This window comes from Anabrus simplex, chromosome 1 (assembly GCF_040414725.1).
Source record: "Anabrus simplex isolate iqAnaSimp1 chromosome 1, ASM4041472v1, whole genome shotgun sequence".
In the NCBI taxonomy this organism is placed as follows: domain Eukaryota; kingdom Metazoa; phylum Arthropoda; class Insecta; order Orthoptera; family Tettigoniidae; genus Anabrus; species Anabrus simplex.
Window position 1 is genome coordinate 787,957,342 of NC_090265.1, and position 19,573 is coordinate 787,976,914.

General features: G+C 40.5%; 1 protein-coding gene across 1 annotated transcript in view; it reads left to right on the plus strand.

The window, feature by feature from the left end:
- The window catches only part of cysu (Curly Su), a 231,237-nt gene extending 216,759 nt beyond the window's left edge, over nucleotides 1-14,478 (plus strand). The window contains exons 17-19 of the mRNA XM_068227559.1: nucleotides 2,415-2,584; nucleotides 7,944-8,052; nucleotides 10,221-14,478. Coding sequence (XP_068083660.1) covers nucleotides 2,415-2,584; nucleotides 7,944-8,052; nucleotides 10,221-10,374 — 433 coding nt within the window. The 3' untranslated portion in view covers nucleotides 10,375-14,478. The remainder of the gene's footprint in view (nucleotides 1-2,414; nucleotides 2,585-7,943; nucleotides 8,053-10,220) is intronic.
- The last annotated feature ends 5,095 nt before the right edge of the window (nucleotides 14,479-19,573 follow it).

The window sequence follows — 19,573 nt, forward strand, 5'->3', positions numbered from 1 at the left end:
CTAAACATTTGTCTTTCGAATTATACGTAAATTATCTTGATACTCTGTGTTGTTCCGGGAGGAAGCATAAACTCAAATTTCTTACCTTGTTTTTCCAGCGTTGCACACAAATATTTTCGTGAGAAACAACAATCAGTGACTCAAAATGAATTCATTTCATTCTTTTGCTGAATTAGGAATGAGCGGGCAGCTGATTCAGAGTGATTGTGACCAATTCAATACCATCTTAAATGGATGGTGGTCTAGTTACATTTATCTCTGAAACCTGACGTATTTCATGACTGTGATTTTTTATCGCTAACTAAACCTATGTGTAGACACAAAAAACAAAAACGTTTTTGAAAATAAAAAAATCATGTCCTATAAAGGATTCAGATGTGTCCTATCATTCTTTCTAATTTTCTCGTCGAATTTAGTCGAATCGATCTCCTCTCACCAACTCGATTCAGTACATCTTCATTCGTGATTCGATCTATCCATCTCACTTTCAGAATAATTCTGTAAAACCTTCTTCTTCTTGTTCTTCTTCTTTATCTGGTTACCATCCAGGGTCGGTTTTTCCCTCGGACTCAGCGGCAGTGTCCTGGAGCTTGACTCTGGGTCGGGGATACAACTGGGGAGGATGACCAGTACCTCGCCTGCTATGCTGAACAGGGCCCTTGCAGGGGGATAAGAAGATTGGCAGGGATAGACGAGAAAGAGGGAAGGAAGCGGCCGTGGCCTCATGTTAGGCACCATCTCGTCATTTGCCTGGAGGAGAAGTGGGAAACCACGGAAAACCACTTCCAGGATAGCTGAGGTGGAAATCGAACCCACCTCTACTCAGTTGACCTCCCGAGGCTGAGTGGACCCAATTCCAGCCCTCGTACCACTTTTCAAATTTCGTGGCAGAGCCGGGAATCAACCCGGGCCTCCGGGGATGCCAGCTAATCACACTAACCACTACACCACTTTCTGTAAAACCACATTTCTAAAACTTCTATTCTCTTTCCTTCTCATCTACTTATCGTTCATGATTCACTTCCATACATTACCACGCTCCAGATGAAAGTCTTTAAAAAGCACCTTTCTAATTCCTATAACAATGTTCGAAGTGAGCAAATTTATTTTCTTAAGAAAGGCCTTCCTTGCTTGTGCTAGTCTCCATTTTATGTCCTCCTTAATTGTTGCATTGTTAATTATTTTACTATCCAAGTAATAATATTCATCTGCTTCCTTTAATTCGCCCGGAAGGACGTGGGTTTGAATCCCCGCCAGGAAGTCATAAAATTTAAGATACGAGATTTCGACTCCCGGAGGTACACATGGCCCTGAGGTTCACTCAGTCTACACCGAAAATGAGTACCAGGTTAATTCCTGGGGGCAAAGGCGGCCACTCTACCCCACCAAGTGCCGAGGTTACGGATAGTGGAAGCCTTTACCTTCCACCACTCCAAGGACCTTCATGGCCTGTACGGAGATTACTTTGTTTTTTGCTTCCTTTGAAACTTCTTGTCCTAATCTAATATGTTCTGCATCATCTGACTTAATTCGACTGCACTCCATTTTAATATTGTACTCCTTTCCCAAGACTCTGTCCACACCACTCAGAAATTTTTCCAGATAGTTTGCAGACGCAGATAAAGTAACAATATCATCGGCAAATCTCAGGGTTTTGATTTCCTCTCCTTGGATTATGATTCCCTTTCCAAATTCCTCTTTGATTTCCTTTACCGCCTGTTCTATGTAAATACTGAAAAGGGAGAGGGGGAGAAAATGCAGCCTTGCTTCACTCCTTTAGAGGCGGTAAAGGAAATCAAAGAGGAATTACGAAAGGACTCGATGTTGAAAACATCCTAGGGATATGAGCTACGAATTTTAGGTAAATCAAATATGATAAAGTATAGGAATATATTCTGTATTTATTCCAAAGAATTGCAATCCTTTTCTTAATCATCGTTATCCGGTCGATTAGATCAACAGTTTGCCTTTTTCTACCACTACGAGTGCTAATGTGAGTCAATGTAGAGTTTCACTTAAACCCTTATTACTACATTTGGTGTGGACATTTAAAAAAAAAATTAAAATCTCTTGGGGGTATTGAACCAAGGAACAAATTACACAAAGAAAAGAAACTGAGTAAAGAAACAAGCGATTTTAAGCTGTTTTTCCGGAACACCATTTAGACCGGAAGTGATTTTCGGAATTTGTGTTGTCTTTTATTAGTTTGATAGAGCTGAAACTTTTCCGGGCCCTTTAGTTTTTCAACGTTCGGCACAATTGAGGAAATTGCGCAATTTTACATCTTTCGTAGTATGGTGACCCCTACTTTGTCTGGTAAGAAATGTTTCCAATATTAAAAAACACATTCCAGAGAATCTGGAAATCCCAATTGATAAGGTTCTCATGTTTTATGTGAAATGTGACTGTTTCAGACACCCATCGGACGTGGATCTGTGGTCTGGAGGAGTATCTGAGAGACCTCTACCAGGCAGCATGGTGGGCCCCACATTCGCTTGTATCATCGCTACACAGTACAGCTACTCCCGCCGTGGAGACCGCTTCTGGTACGAATTGGGAGGACAGCCTTCTTCTTTCACCCCTGGTAAGTCTCCTTCTTGGATAAACCTCGTTAATACAGTCAATACCTGATAGTGAACGCTTTAGTGGGCAACTATCCTTTTCACAACACTAAACAGGAGGAAAGAGGAGTAGGTCGGACCTTCAAGGAATGAGGGCATCAGAAAAAAGTGATGCAAAGGGCAAGAAGGGCAAGAAAATGAAAGACTCCCTAGCCCTCAAATGCTCGAATTACCATCGGGGTTCGAAAAGAACAAGAGTTGACCAAGGGAGGTCGGATAGGATAGATGGAAGTGAGGAGCATCGCACAAGTGGAAACAATGCCTAGACCCAGCCAAGGGCCCCGTGCTCGCCAACCCACGCTCCCAAGTCGCCTCTTACGGACCAAGGGATGTCAGATAGAAAACTTGAAACCGACAGTGTTGTCACAAGTAAGTGGATGCAATGCTTCCATTTTTCATTCAGCTTACTTTTAACTTGAATAGTTGTATCAGTTTAACTACTACCACCAAAGTGTTTTCATTCCTCTCTGAAGTGGGAGGTCCTCTTAGAAGGTGACGCCCTCTCTCAGGCCAGGAAGGAGATACCTGGAGAAGGTGTGGGGCGTTGGTGGCCGTGGCCTATACTAGGAACTGTCCCGGCATTCGCCTTAGTACAGGAGAACGGAAACTACGGAGAAACATTCTCAGGTGGGAACCAGCCCCTCCCCGTCTCCCGAATGCAGAGACGTAGAGCCACAGCAGAGCCATGACCACCCTTCCTCTACTCGGTTCGTCGGTCGGAGTGCAGGACCGTCGTACCAGCCGACGCCCGCTCTGCAACCGCCGACCTCAGTTTAAATTAAATTTACTACAACTCGTCACCTAACTGTTTGAATGAACGCTCCTGTGAAAAACCATTAAACTCGATAGGTTGTTAGGAAACAACGTGAACCGGGTTTGTGAGCGTTAGAGGGTTGGCCATCCTGATAAATAACAACTTGAAAGAAACGACGATATCTCGCACCTAAATTGATCACAAAACCAAACATAGTGTAGTGTCCAGCAAACATCCATGGGAAAAGAAGCTTTTGGAAAGGGCTTTTTACGTCTAAGGCAATACCTATTAATTTAAGAAAGGGATTCACAAAGAATAAAACATTGCTAGGGGAAGGTTTTGAATACATAACTCCGAGCTGACAGCATCACGGCAAAGCAAGTACGCTATCCTGACAGGTATGTTTGTGTTTGATGCTGATTTCTTGATATGGCTCTAGAGTCGTTCTTAAATTACGTGCAGATTTGGCAGCAGTGTCGCGCAAAGCCCATTTGAATTCGCCCGCGAATGATCTGATTGGCTAACTTCATCAGCTGATAAAATGGTGACGGTGTGAGATATCGAATTATTTCTTTCCAATTATTTATCAGTATGACCAACCCTCTAACTGTGATATACCCGGGAGTTTCCGACCACCCTATGTATCTGAACGGCATTTCGGAACACTACAAAGTCAAGAAGAAAAAGAATATCTAATTTTTAGTTGACAGATATTTAAAAATTCCCATTCAGATCAGTACAAAATCAAATTTTATTTTAAGTACTTACCTCCATTATAAAAATGATACCACATCTGCGCTATGCATAGCTTATTTTATGACACAGAATAAATGAGAAAAATACGTTCAGTACATAAGTGAACTAATTTTGTACATAACTTTACTTAAAATGCATCAGTCATATACACACAAATTCCTACCTGGCGAAATTTATCACAAAATAAAACCTAGTGTAGTGTCCAACAAATATCTATGGGAAAAGAAGCTTTTGGAAAGGTAAGAGGGCTTTTGGCGTCTAAGGCAATCCCTAATAATTTAATAAAGGGATTCGCAAAGTGTTTTGTATAGAGTGTGGTGTCATACAGAGTTGAAAAATTGGCATGAAGAAAGAAAGATACAAAGTATTTGGAAAGTTTTAAAATATGGTTGTGGAGAAGAATCGAAAAAGTGAAGTGGGAAATGATGAACTGCTAAGCAGAGTAGGAGACAAAAGACATCTGACGAAAATGATAATTAAGAGGAAATATCCTGATTGGATCACATACTAAGTAGAAATTGTATTCATCAGAGGGTGATGGAGGGAAAAATAGATGCAAGAAGAAAAAGAGGAAGAAGCTTTGGACTGTTAACAGATGTCAAGGAAGGTGGAAGCTATGAACAACTGAAACAACATGCTCAGGACAGAAAAGTCATGGAGGATGTCCAGTTGATACAGAAGAAGAAGAAGAAGAAGTGTCCAGCAGCTTTTGATATAACAAGTAATAATGTTATATAAGATCCGATTTTAGGAGGAGAGTTTCTTCAGCAGCTCAGTAAGTAATGCTAAATAATAACAACACGGATTTTTCATTTTCATTTTCATAAATATACCCGTACAGTTAGAAAAGAAAAGCACAAGAAACCATTATAAACACGATCGTCAGAATTTCAAACTAGAGCTTTAACTTCGAGTCTTAATGGCTCACGATACAGTTTAATTATAAACAGAACTACACAGTTTAAAAAAATTAGGGGAACATGTTTTGTAACGTCTGGTATGTGAACGTTAATTTGGTAGATGGGGCTCCAATGGTCGTACAGCATGCCTTGAGACCTTAGCTACTCAGAGTATGTCAAATCGAAATTATACTCCATCTGTAGGCGTAGCCATGCATTAAACTGTCAGGTGACCCCTCAAAACAAAGTGAATAGCGGTGGGTCCGTGTGTCGTTGTGAGCTACACAGATTTCTGTGGTCATTTGAGCACGTTGTACGTAAACCAGCACATCCCATGAGACATCTTAACGAGGTTCAAGTCGCAAGGGCCGTCACTTTGATCCAGGAAGGATGGACTTTTCGTCGTGTTGCTGTGGATCTCAATGTCTTTTCGTCAATTATTCAACGCTTGTGAAATCGCTACATTGAGACAGGCCAGTTCACAAGGAGTGTTGGACAAGTTCGTGGACGCATGACAACTCCACAGGATGACCGATATCTGACCATCTGTGCGTTGCGGCGTCTATCAGCAACTGCCAGAGAACTGCAACAAGACCTCAGGAAGGTCACTGGAATCACGGTGTCTGACCAGACAGTAAGGAACAGCTTAAGAGTAGTGTCCTTACGACCCCGACGTCCTGTTCGTGTGCCCCGTTTAACGCAGCAACATCGCGCAACTCGCCTTCTTTTTTCCCGTACCCACGTCAACTGGCAACTTCGCCAATGGAGAACTGTGTTGTTCACAGACGAGTCCAGATTTCTCCTGACACAGCGAGATGGACGTCAACGTGTATGGAGACGCCATGGTGAGCATTACATGACAAATGTTGTCAAGCAAGGCGACCGATTCGGACAAGGTTCTGTGATGCTGTGGGGTGGCATCAGTATTGATGGCCGTACGGATCTTGTCGTCGTCCGTAGTAATCTTACCGCTGCGGGTACATAGAGCAGATACTGCTACAGCATGTGTTGGTTGCTGCATACGGTGTTGGCCCTGAATTTGTACTCATGCACGACCATGCCAGGGCCCATGTAGCACGCACCACCAGAGCTGTCTTGCGAGAACTAGACATTCAAGAGATGGAATGGCCAGCAGTGAGTCCTGACCTCAATCCCATCGAGCATGTGTGGGATGGGCTTAACAGAAGTGTTCGCGGGCGTCCTGTTCCACCACAGACTCTCCAAGAGCTCGAACAGTCCCTCATTGAAGAATGGGACCCGATACCGCAACGTGACCTCCGTCGACTTATACGGAGCGTGCAACGTAGGTGCCAAACTGTGATAAATGCTCGTGGAGAACATACACCATACTGAAGCTCTCCAACTGTGATACAAATTCACCCTGGAGGACTGTTATCACTTTGTTTTCGCCCCTATTTGGACATTTCCGTTTGTGTTCTGAAAATGAACGCGAATCCATCGATGTTCTTTTCTATATTTCAACGGTACAGAATAAATGTTTAGTTGGTAATATACCTGGCTGTGGGGTATTGCTTTGTGGAGCATTGCGTACGTTCAAAAACACGTTCCCCTAATATTTTTGAACTGTGTATGAACAGAATAAAAGTTTACCAAGTTAAAACTCAAGTGAACTGTGTCGCTAATGACCTATCGAAGGCCTTTGATAGGGTAGATCATGGGAGATTACTGATGAAAATGAGGGCTATTGGACTAGACAAAAGAATGGTTGAATGGGTGGCTACATTTCTAGAAAATATAACTCGGAGAAGAGTAGGTGAAGTGTTATATGATCTTGTAATCATTAGGAGAGGGTCCCAAAGGGCAATTTTAATGGACCTTTATATTTTCGTATATATAAATTATGTGAGTAAATAACTGGATTCAGAGATAAGGCTGTTTGCAGATGATGTTGAACTGTATAGAGCAGTAAATAAGTTACAGGATTTTGAGATACTGTAAAAAGACGTAGACAATGTTGTGAGATGGCCAACAGACAATGGTATAATGATAAACTGGATGAAAAGACAGGTTATAAGTTTCACAAAGAGGAGAGGTCCTCTAAGTTTTAATTACGTTATTGATGGGGTGAGAGTACATCATGAGGAACACTGTTAAGTTCCTGGTGTTAATATAAGGAATGATCTTAATTGGGGTAATCACATTAACGAGATTGTAAGGAAAGGTTACAGACCTCTGCACATGGTTATGAGAGTATGTAGGGTTGTAGTAAGGATGTAAAGGAGAGGACGTATAAGTGTCTGGTAGAGCCCTGATTAGAGTATGGTTCCAGTGTATGAGACCAAACCCAGGCGTACTTGAAACGAGAACTGGAAAAGATCGCAAGGAAAATAGCATGATTTGTTCCGAGTGATTTCCGTCAAAGGAGTGCAAACTTGAGGACGGAAAGCCTTGGGCGAGCTGCTCGACTAAGTGGTATGTTCCGAGCTGTCAGTGGAGAGTTTGCGTGGAATGTCGTTAATAGACGAATAAGCTTGAGTGAAAAAGCAAACCAAGGGCCCTGGCCTACCAAGCGACCTCTGCTCAGGCCGAAAGCCTGCAGATTATGAGGTGTCGTGTGGTCAGCACGACGAATCCTCTCGGGCAAAGCTTGAGTGAAGCTTTTATAAATAGGAAATATCGTAATATGCAGGTAAAGTTGGAATTCAAGAGGACAAATTGAAACAAATATATTTTATGGGGTGAAGAGTAATGGATTAGAATACTTTATCAAGGGAATCGTTCGATCTAAGTTCTTTGAAATCTAGGTATACAATTGATAGCGAATCTGCCACCTGGGTGACAGTCCTAAATGCAGACCATTGATGATGAATGATGAATAACTTGGAATGAATTTGCTGTTTATTTCTCTCATGCCTTTTGTTTGTAATCACGACTCTCTGCCTTGTATTCCAGAACAACTGCAGGAGATCCGCAAGGCGAAACTCTCCCGTGTGATGTGCGACAACACAGATCTGATCGACACCATCCAGGTGTACCCGATGGTACTTCCCGACCACGAGATGTAAGTACAATAGCCTTTTGTTCATTGTTTACTCCTTTTTGAACTATAATGATTGTGTGAAATGTGGTGGTGATAATTGTTTTAAGAGGAAGTACAACTTGTCAACAACATCCTCTATTATCACTAATCAGTCGAAGCTCTGACACTTCGAAGAAGGTAGTCATTGAGAAAAGCAACGAAAGGAACGTGAAAATGAAATACTTAAAAACCTAATATCATCGTGGTCAAATGAGAATGAGAGTTGACCAAATATGGTCGGATAGGAAATATTAAAGTGAGGAGAGTAGTGCGAGACTCATCTACAGACCCTGTGGTCACCAACTCACACTCCCAAGCCGATGGCAACTGAAGATCACTTTCTAGTCGCCTCTTTCGACAGGCAGGAAAAAATGTGAGCAAATTCTAATACCCCACACACAGGGAGGGAGGGGGGGGGTGATTGTGCAGAAACAGGACGAGAGAGAACAGACTGGTTGGAGCAGGCGAATGGTTTAAAGCAGAGGTTCTCAAACTATTATGTGATTGTACCCCTCACTCATGCCTAAAAGTTCAATGTACCAGCACAAAAAAATCCCTAAATGATAGGTTTTTATGAGTACCGGGCTAATTATTAAGGCATTTTTATTTGATTATAAACCATTATTTTAAATACATATCTAAAATAAGACGATATTCCGAAATTGGATACATTTTGATAACACATCGCAAGAAATTTAAGAGTCCGTGTCTGTATCATAATGATAATCAAGTAACACGGGATATCATGTTTGTGTGAAGGTTTCACAAAACACTAGATTTTAGCCTCAGTATCAAATTAATAAATAAGGATGAACAATTTTCGAGCTTAATTCTGGAATTCAGACATGCGAACTATCAACAATTCAGTGGGATGTGTGTGCCTGCATGTCGTGACACAGTTAACTGATATGTCGTAGTGCGGATGAAAATTACAGGCGAAGTCTGGCTGCATGTATTCTGTACTTAACTATCTTATTATTTATTTCCAGTGTCAATTTTTCTTCAATTTTTAACTGGAGGCTGCTTGCGTACCCCGCTTTAAGCCTCAGGCGTACCCGTAGGCATACGCGTACCATAGTTTGAGAACCACAAGTTTAAAGTTAGGAAGTGCCCTTTCACCCTTACTTCGGTGGATGACCAGAAATTACCAGGGAAGAGAAGATGTCCTGCTATGGGGTTCAAGAGGACAGGTGGTGGTGATGGTGATTATTGTTTTCAGAGGAAGTACAACTGGGCAACCTTCCTCTATATAACGCTAATCGAAGAGAAAATATGGAAGGGATCCGACACTTCGAAAAATGAAGGTATCGGCCAGAGAAAGACAAAGGGCAAGAAGGGGTGAAAAGGAATGGCTCCCTAGGCCTCGAGTGCTCTAATACCGTCGGGGTCGGAAAAGAACAAGAGTCGACTAAGGGAGGTCGGATACGACAGTTGAAAGTGAGGAGCCTGACACAAGTAAGTCGAAGCAGTTCCAGGATTCAGCTAATGGCCCCGTGGTCGCCGACCCACGTTTCAAAGTTCAGAGCCCCTGGGGCCCCCTTTAGTTGCCTCTTACGACAGGCAGGGGATACAGTGGGTATTAATCTATCACTCCCACCCACGAGGCTTCAAGAGGACAAACTGGGGAAAATATTAATTTACAGGACGACGACTAAAGGATTGAAATGAATTATCAAGGGAAATGTTCGATAAATTTCCAAGTTTTTAAAAAATTGTTTAAGAAAAACTAGGTAAACAGTTGATAAGAAATGTGCCACCTGGGTGACTGCCCTAAATGATTGATTGATTGATTGATTGATTGATTGATTGATTGATTGATTGATTGATTGATTGATTGATTGATTGATTGATTGATTGATTGATTGATTGATTGATTGATTGATTGATTGATTGATTGATTGATTGATTGATTGATTGATTGATTGATTGATTGATTGATTGATTGATTGATTGATTGATTGATTGATTGATTGATTGATTGATTGATTGATTGATTGATTGATTGATTGATTGATTGAAGACCAAGCGACAGCTTTGATTGCCTGTAATAACCTATCCGTAACCTTTACAATGTTCTTGTTGATATTTCATGTCATTATTGGTGCTCCATCACAAAGCAGGAATCTATGATATGTTACTTTCTGTTGCAGCAATCCTCGCGTTCCCTGTCGCAGCGGAGTGCTGCCCAGTATCGACTTAACCAAGTGGGCGGATTATGGAGGCGCCACGCCGGCTGGCCCTGCGCCCTTCGTGAGTAACTTCGCATCGGTGTTCGACGCCTTGGGAAAAAGGAAGAGAAAGTAGAGCTAGAATCCACCTCGCACGAGTCCAATGACAAAAGCTCGACACGTTGTATATAGAACACTTCCCTCTGTCCTGCTGGCACGTTGCGTGTATCGGCGTTCTTGTTGCATACCCACTGCTAGGCGTTATCCTAGAAAGAAAGTTATTCTCAGAGAGAAATTAATTTCCACGGTGGAGTAACCTTTTAATCAAAACTGATAGTAAATAATGTGTGTTTGAATTCTGCGATAGATCAAAAATGTAGACGGGGCCGGTGACCGATGTTGGGCCCCTTTAAATAACAAGCAAGCAAAAATGTAGACGGAGACAAACGTGTCTGCTCGTTGAAAATTGAAATAATTTGTGGTAATTACGACTCTTGTTTTGCGATTTCTTACTTTTGACTTTATTTTATTTTTAATAATGATTATTGTTGTTTTATTTTCATGGTTACCGGTCCACGGTCTGTATGGGAAAGCGGGCAGAGAATGAACGAAGATGCGCCATTTGAAAATGGTCGAAGTGCGTATGCAAAAGACCGCGACTGAACGAGTTTTTGGGGTCTAGCATGAAGAAAAATATATTGTCAAAATGTTTCAGTTGGTCTTACGAGGGAACTATATGGGTCTGACCATGAGACTTGATCGCATGATCAATTAAGACGTGTTGTCACAGAGGCTGTCCGCAGCGCGACGAAACAGGTATCCAACCGGCAGTTCCCTGCTTTTGTTAATACGATACAGCAGCATTAAAACCCTTCTTCTTCTTAATCTGTTTACCCTCCCTCGGACTCAGCGAAGTATCTCACCTCTACCGCCTCAAGGGCAGTGTCCTGGAGCTTCAGACTTTGGGTCGGAGGATACAGCTGGAGAGGAGGGCCAGTACCTCGCCCAGGTGGCCTCACCTGATATTCTGAACAGGAGCCTTGTGGGGGATGGGAAGATTGGAAGGGATAGACAAAGAATCGGGAAGGAAGCGGCCGTGGTTTAAAGTTAGGTACCATCCCGGCATTTGCCTGGAGGGGAAGTTGGAAACCACGGAAAACCACTTCGAGGATTGCTGAGGTGGGAATCGAACCCACCTCTATTCAGTTGACCTCCCGAGACTGAGTGGAGGACCCCGTTCCAGTCCTCATACCACTTTTCAAATTTTGTGGCAGAGCCGGGAATCGAACCGGGGCGCCCGGGGGTGGCAGCTAATCACGCTAACCACTACACCACAGAGGCGGACATTAAAACCCTTACATTTTGATATATCCACGTATTGTACGTGTTAATAAGATGGGTTTGCAGGATGAGAAAATCTCAGTATGAAGTGCTTCATGTAACAGAACTACTTCAGCAGTGAGAGACCACTTCACTCTGTCATCTGGTGGAGCAATGCAGCCTAGGTATCCGTAGCATTACTAGCAGCCGTCCTCTGTAGCGCGGTTTCGATTCTCCGTACCGCCAGAGATTTGGCTCCGAGCCTGAAAAGAGCCCCACCACCTCGGGTTGAGGACACGAGTTTTGTCCGGCTCCATGGCTAAATTGTTAACATGCTGGCCTTTGGTCCAAGGTGTCCCGGCCTGGTCGGGGATTTTAATCTTCATTAGTTAAATCCTACGGCTCGGGAGATGAGTATTTGTGCTGTCTTGAGCATTAAAATGCATCTCCGGATGCCACACGCCATTATATATCATCAGCTAACTGCTTCGAGCCACTCAGATATTTTTCAGCTGTAACACCACCGTTGACTGTACGGAAAAATGACATCTCCATTAAATTTACAACATGTTCATTGACCATGCAGCGGATTTCCATTGAAGTCCTTCTGATGCCGTATCAGTTCACTCGTTCCAATACATCTGATTATGAAAATCGGGCGTACGCACGAAACTTGGGTTGTTAATCCTGAACGTGTTTTAAGAAATAGTCTGCTTAAGTTTGGCCTCAAATGTATTAAAATCTACAGTATAGACTAATATTAAAATAACCTCCTGGATCATTGAATGCGATATTAAATACGTGAGATGTGCCACTAATTGAGAATCAAGTGCTTACGCCACAAATTAATCCTCTTTGCTGGAATATTTTAAATCTAAAAGCTAATTATTCCGCCCTCAAGCCTGGGAAGTGGAGAAAGTAGCCTCAGACATATTGTCAAGTTTCCTAGGAGATTTTGAGAAAAATATTACTGTATTTGTCCTTGCGGTTTTGTGCCAAATATTGCGTGTTGAAAAACTTCCTGAAACAGGATGCTAAAATCTCCACAATGACATGTGCTACTTTCTGTTCCTAATGCACACGGGTAATGCACAAGAAATGCCGTACCTCTGGAGTGACGTGTCCCCTTGGAGCTCATTTGTTGTTTGACTGACGTAGCTTGGACTGTAGTTTGAGTGTATGTACATAAGTAGCGTTATCTGTGAGTGTGTGCTGTGTGTAGACCTCCTTGCTCATTATCTAATTTGTAAATACATCTGTCGGTGGCTTGAACCTAGAGCCAACTCCTTCCCACTCTCCACACGGTGAAAATATCACTACTTAATTTATTACTTCTGAAACTTTTCGACATTTAACAATCGCTCTTAAGTGAGCGAACTTCCCTTTGTTTTCCAAAACAGGTGGTTCTTAAAGGAGACTTTTCTATTGCACTAACATTTCTATCGACAACATTTTTAACGGTCTGGGAAATTCCATCAAAGTTATTGAGCTGATACGTTCATCTGGAAAAAGACACGGCAAGCTGGTGCAGGCCAGTGTCAATTACTTTCTCTTCCTCAGCACCCCTGATATATCAACACGACAAGCAGAATACGAGCACTTTTTATATATCGTTTCTATTTCTCTTGTATATCTCCCAGCAGAAACAAGTGTCATCTATAACGGATTGCTTACTACTGTATTATAAGGAAACAAACCCGAAGCGTTTCGTATACAGAATTCCATTTACACGTGTTGCTATTTTTTATCACATTGACATGTGATCATATTACATACTCACAGTTCAAGTGTTTCAGAAATACTTGGAGGATTTTCTCAATAGAGCCTCCACCTGAGCTGTCTGAACGTACCAGTAAATCTCTTCATTACTCCCACTGTATAATGATCATTGTACCATGGTAACTAAACCATGGCCTTTATGTCAAAGAAAGCATTCTAGACGCCATTCTGATGTGTATTAAATCAAAATGTTGTCATCTTCGTTTTAGAGTTATTTTGTTGTAATAAACCGTGTAGACCTTCTCCCCTCCCCACCTCCTATGTTGTAAATACCCTTGTAGTTTTTTATGTAGACCGAAGTTACTCGCTGATGGAACATCTTGTTCTAACCGGGCTGGGCACATATCAGCAATATTATTTCCAAAGTGCAATATATAGCCTATATTTTGCAAATGAGAGAAATTTCAGTTATAGATTTAATAGATAAGAATTAGAATATTTACATCGCGAAAAGCTAAACCAGTGTTTTATCTTCTTCATAACTGTAGGCCATGACATGATTAAGTACTTCCAATTAATTAAAAACACATTAGAATTTATATAAATAAAATATGATGTTACACATCTACAGTTATAACTTGCTCTTTCAAGAAAACAAAAAGGCCCTTCAATTACAAAAATTTGATAAATTGTTACAATAGATTGTTAGTTGTGTTAGTTGCTAATTTTTCTAGAGAGGGCTCCACGATTACATTGTATCAAGTGTCAATTTTGACGCAGAAATAATTTCCGGCGGAAGTACTGAATTATTGCCCTTATTATTATTATTATTATTATTATTATTATTATTATTATTATTATTATTATTATTATTATTATTATTATTATTATTATTATTAGCTTTTCCGAGACACACTTTTCTCAGGTGTGTTCAAACCTACGGAATAATAAAGTCCACACATTTATATATTTGTGACTTTATTACTCCAAATGCCCAAGCGGTATAAAGCCTCGTTCCTGCCGCTCACCTCGTCGCAACGAAATGCCATGCTCAGCGGTGTGCTGCATGAACTTGACTTTGATTTTGTACTTTTTGTAAAGTTGTAGTTAGATTATTATTATTAAAATTATTTGTACAAAGCTCATGGAGTGTAAGCCATATGCTGTATGTGTAACACATCTCCGCATTTCCCTGGCAAGTATTTTGGAAAATTAAAAAGTATTTTGTAATGAACACATGTAGAATCCAATATTTCCTTTTCCTTCCAAGTACGGTGTAGACTGGTGTCCTGTAGAAGTGAAGGTGATGGGAGGTAAGTACAATATGTTGTAACAAATGAACGTGTTGTTGTACTGTACAGTGTGAGCCTGCAATGGACTTGAACTATTTGAAGCAAATTCCATTTTAAAAGTCGTTGTTATGAGAGTTTTATTTGTGTTTGTTGTTAAAACTGTATCATGAAAGGAATGTTCGTAGCATCCCTTCTTCAGGGGATAATTACCTTACAAAGAGCATGTATGCGAGGTGTATTGTCATTCATAGCGCAAACTGAAACAGCTGTAAGTACACAACAAAAGAAGCAAAAAGGTCTTCGTAAACATGGGTCGGCCAAAGAGCCGTTTGCGAGATAATTTATAATTTGTGGTTACCACTGACTTGACGGTGTGTAAACGTCATCCTGGTAAGGGAAAGGTACCAATACAACATTAAAATACTTTGGTAGAAGTGCTGTTGTTTTCAATGAACAAGAAAACAGTCTTACTTTGTATGTTACAGTTACATGTTACGATGACTGTACAGTGTACTTACTCGTAATTAAAGAAAGTGTTCAAAGTGTCGAGGGGCTGCCTGGCCGAGGAGGTAAAGTCGTGCACAGTTCGCCCGGAAGGACGTGGGTTCGAATCCCCGTCAGGAAGTCGTAAAATTTAAGAAACGAGATTTCCACTTCCGGAGGTGCATATGGCCCTGAAGTTCACTCAACCTACACCAAAAATGAGTACCAGGTTAATTCCTAGGGACAAAGGCGGCCGGGCGTAGAGCTAACCACTCTACCCCATCACGTGCCGAGGTTAACAATAGTGGAAGCCTTTACCTTCCACTCCTCCAAGGGCCTTCATGGCCTGTACCGAAGTGACGTTTCAAAGTATCGTCCTCGTACACGGATGCAGGTAATCCTTGAAGCAGTGGCGTGCGGTGAATACACTCGTTACCCCACCTGCAAAAATAAACATTTTAAACGTTTTAAAAAAAGCAATCGCCACTCTATCTAATGTTACATTACTATTTTATAAATTTACTAGATAACTAAATGGAAATATAACAAGCAAACAGACCAGACCGTGAATAATAAATAAATAAATAAATAAATAAATAAATAAATAAATAAATAAATAAATAAATAAATAAATAAATAATAAAACAATTTATATATTAAAGGGCTTATGAATAAGAATATTTTCAATCACATACTCGCACATGTTTCCAAATTGGTATTCGCGGCAGTGACGGTACCATCAAAACTTAAGCTTCAGCAGATTTTAAACAATATACTTACAGTTTCACCCACTGACGCTACAAAATGTTGCTCATTTAGTTCAAGTTAGGCTTTGTAAGTTAAGGCGACACTCCGGAGGTAAAAATATGTTTTTATCTAATGCATGGATTTTCACGAAACTTTGTGGGAATGTCACCTACATAAAAGTAGAGATATCACGAACATTTCTTTCATATACAATTAATAGTATTTACAAAAAAATTGCAATTTCTAATTCCATTTTTCATGAAATTGAATTAACATATTAATATAAATTCGTAATTAGGTAGATCATACTTCTTATAAAAGCACCACGTATCGATTTTTCTGTACATAATTTATATAAGGAGATATATCGTACTAAAGTTTGTGATCCATTTACGTTCTACTTCCGCGTTTGTGATTCGATCCATCCAACACTACGTCACATACGCCTCAGAACCAGTACAGTCTGGAGTTCAGTGTCCATTTTTCACCACCATACAACTCCATATACACAGAGTGTTTCATAATTCATGGCGTAAATTGAAACAGCTGTAAGTACACGATACTAGAAGCATAAAAGTCTTAGTAAACATGAGTCCGCAAACGAGGCGTTTGCGAGAAATTTTATAATTTGCGGTTACCGGCCAACACTCACTTGACTGTGTGTAAATGTCATCCTAGTTGGCTCTCTTTCGCGCCGGCAAAGAAGCCCAGCTCGTTGGAGAGACCTGCACTGTATACACTTACGTAGTGTTGTGACTGTAAATTGTGTCACTGGTTGTAGCTGCTACCGACAGTAAGTGCACATGAACATAACGAACAGGTCAGTGAGAAAAATGGCATAAAACGGAGACTTTAAGATAAATTAAATTAAAGCTTTCCTGTGTATCAGCCATCTGGCTTGTTTGCTTCTCTGATGAAAGCTCTCTAACCATCACGTCAGAGAACCCTTTGTCTTTCCCAATGTGTTAACTTCCACTTCTTGGTTTACATATGACGTGGTCTTCTTTCCCACCGGCCTGCCTTTATATCCCGCAGCAAGATGATGCCGCAGAAACCAAAGGATAATTCCGTCCATTTGCTAAAATGTACGGCCCAATAAGACGACCACCTAGTAACCCTGATCACACATTGAATCAGAAACATTACTGATGTGATGACTTATGCACAGCATGTGATAACTATGGCCCGGGTTAAAAAACTCATATGCGCATATGCAAATGCATATTTTGAACGTTAGTGCATACATAGACTAGTACAGTAATGGTTTCAACAGAAATAATACTATGACAACTTTTTTGTTTTTAAGGCGACACTCTGGAGATCAAAATCGATATTTTGGTCACTTTGGTGAATGTTTTTTATGACTGAAATTGAAAGGATTGAGTTTCTTTTTTCTTGTCACGAAGTTATTCCGCCGAATTCAAACAGTTCATCACTGGAATAATACTTTGTTTGCCAATTGTAATTTTATATTTAAATCCCATTTTTCTCCCATAATATTCTGCCAGATGTAACAACATTTGTATGGTATATGTATCACAGCTATATTAAGAAATCTACGTAGGGAATTTTTGATTGCAGAATTTTTTCAAGTAGTACGGATTTTTAAGTCCAACATTTTAAAACGTAAAAATTACACGAACTTTAGTACGATACATCTCCTTATATAAATTATGTACAGAAAATTCGATACGTAATGGTTTTATGAGAAATATAATCTACCTAATTACGAATTTATATTAACATGTTAATTCAATTTCATGAAATGAAATAAAAAAAATAAAAAAATATTTTGGAAAAACTATTAATTGTATATGAAAGAAATGTTCGTGATATCTCTACTTTTATGTAGGTGACATTCCCACAAAGTTTCGTGAAAATCCATGCATTAGGTAAAAATATATTTTACCTCCGGAGTGCCGCCTTAACTTACAAAGCCTAACTTGAACTAAATGAGCAACACTTTGCAGGTATTATACCGTCGCCGAAGTTTTGCAGTTCCACTTTCTTACTCAGCGTAGATACAGCAACGACAAACGAGGGAAAATATTCCTCACGACGTATATCACTGTTATGAAATAAAATGGCGTATTGCTTTTAGTGCCGGGAGTATCCAAAATAAGTTCGGCTCGCCAGATGCAGGTCTTTCGATTTGACTCCCGTAAGCGACCTGCGTGTCGTGATGAGGTTGAAATTATGATGTAGACGACACATACAGCGAAATTAACCAATTATGGGCAAAATTCCCGACCCTACCGGAAATCGAACCCGGGACCTCTGTGACCAAAGGCCAACACGCAAACCATTTAGCCATGGAGCCGGACACCACAGTTATATTCATGAAGAATGCCACAGAACTCGCGAAAACTTCACCTATAATCCAAGAGAACGCTACAAAAATTCACAATATACCACCAATACAGGCAAACCCACCCGTACAGGGTAACCAAATAAAAAAATTCTTGAACTTCGCGCTTAGCTCTGTGTTCATGCTGGGCAACCGAAGTATTTTCCACCTGCATCGAAAAATATACTCTACCTGTGCCATCAGTGAATCGCTCCCCAAAACTTCATCCATTTGCTAAAATGTACGGCCCAATAAGACGACCACCTAGTAACCCTGATCACACATTGAATCAGAAACGTCACTGATGTGGTGACTTATGCACAGCATGTCATAACTATGGCTCGGCTTTTAAAAAAACGCATATGCAAATACATATTTTGAACGTTTAGTATATATATAGACATACTTTTCTCTTATCTGAGATCGATTACCTAATATTTCTGAACGAAATGAAAAATCTGATGAACTCTATATATTATGTTGTACATCCCTTGGAAACACGAGAAGCCTTCCCTGATCAACGAAAGTGCTTTCATTGTCGCAGGCGGATAGTGACCCTTTTCACAACAGCTATTTCCTTCTTTGTGACAATCAGTCCATAAGCAACTACATAAGTAGAATCAGGCAGTCTTTGCCAGAAGAAAGTTCTAAGCAGTCAGTCCCAGTGTATAAGTACTGCCCAGTTACGTCCGTCGACGTAGAACGATCATTTCCAGCGAATAAATTAATTCTGTCCGACAATAGAAAGACATTGACCCCCTGAACACATTGAAAAACTGTTAATAACCTACTGCCATGTATCATTTTGCAAGGAATGAGACACGTTTATCAATTTAACACTGAGTTAAAATTAAATAATGCATTTGGTCAATGAATTTTGTTTTATTTTTCGTGCATATTTTCAACATTTGTACTGCATATGTGCATGCATAATTTTGGAGATTTTAGTGCATATGAATCCGGCCTTAGTGAAAACATACTAAGTAAGAATGCTTTCTTGTTCATTAAAACCAACTGCACTTCTAACAAAGTACCTAATATCTTTTCTTAATGTTGTGTTGGTACCTTTTCCTAACTAGGATGACAGTTACACACAGCCAAGTGAGTGTTGGCCGGTAACCACAAATTATAAAATTTCTCGCAAACGGCTCGTTTGCGGACTCATGTTTACTAAGACTTTTTTTGCTTCTAGTATCGTGTACTTACAGCTGTTTCAGTTTGCGCCATGAATTATGAAACACTCTGTATTATGGAGTTGTATAGTGGTGAAAAATGGACACTGAACTCCAAACTGTACTGGTACTGAGGCGTATGTGATGTAGTGTTGGATGGATCGAATCACAAACGCGGAAGTACTCAGTCAAGTCAGTGAAGGAAGAGTAATTCTGAGGCAACTGCATGGAGAAACTTGCAGTGGGATATGAAGG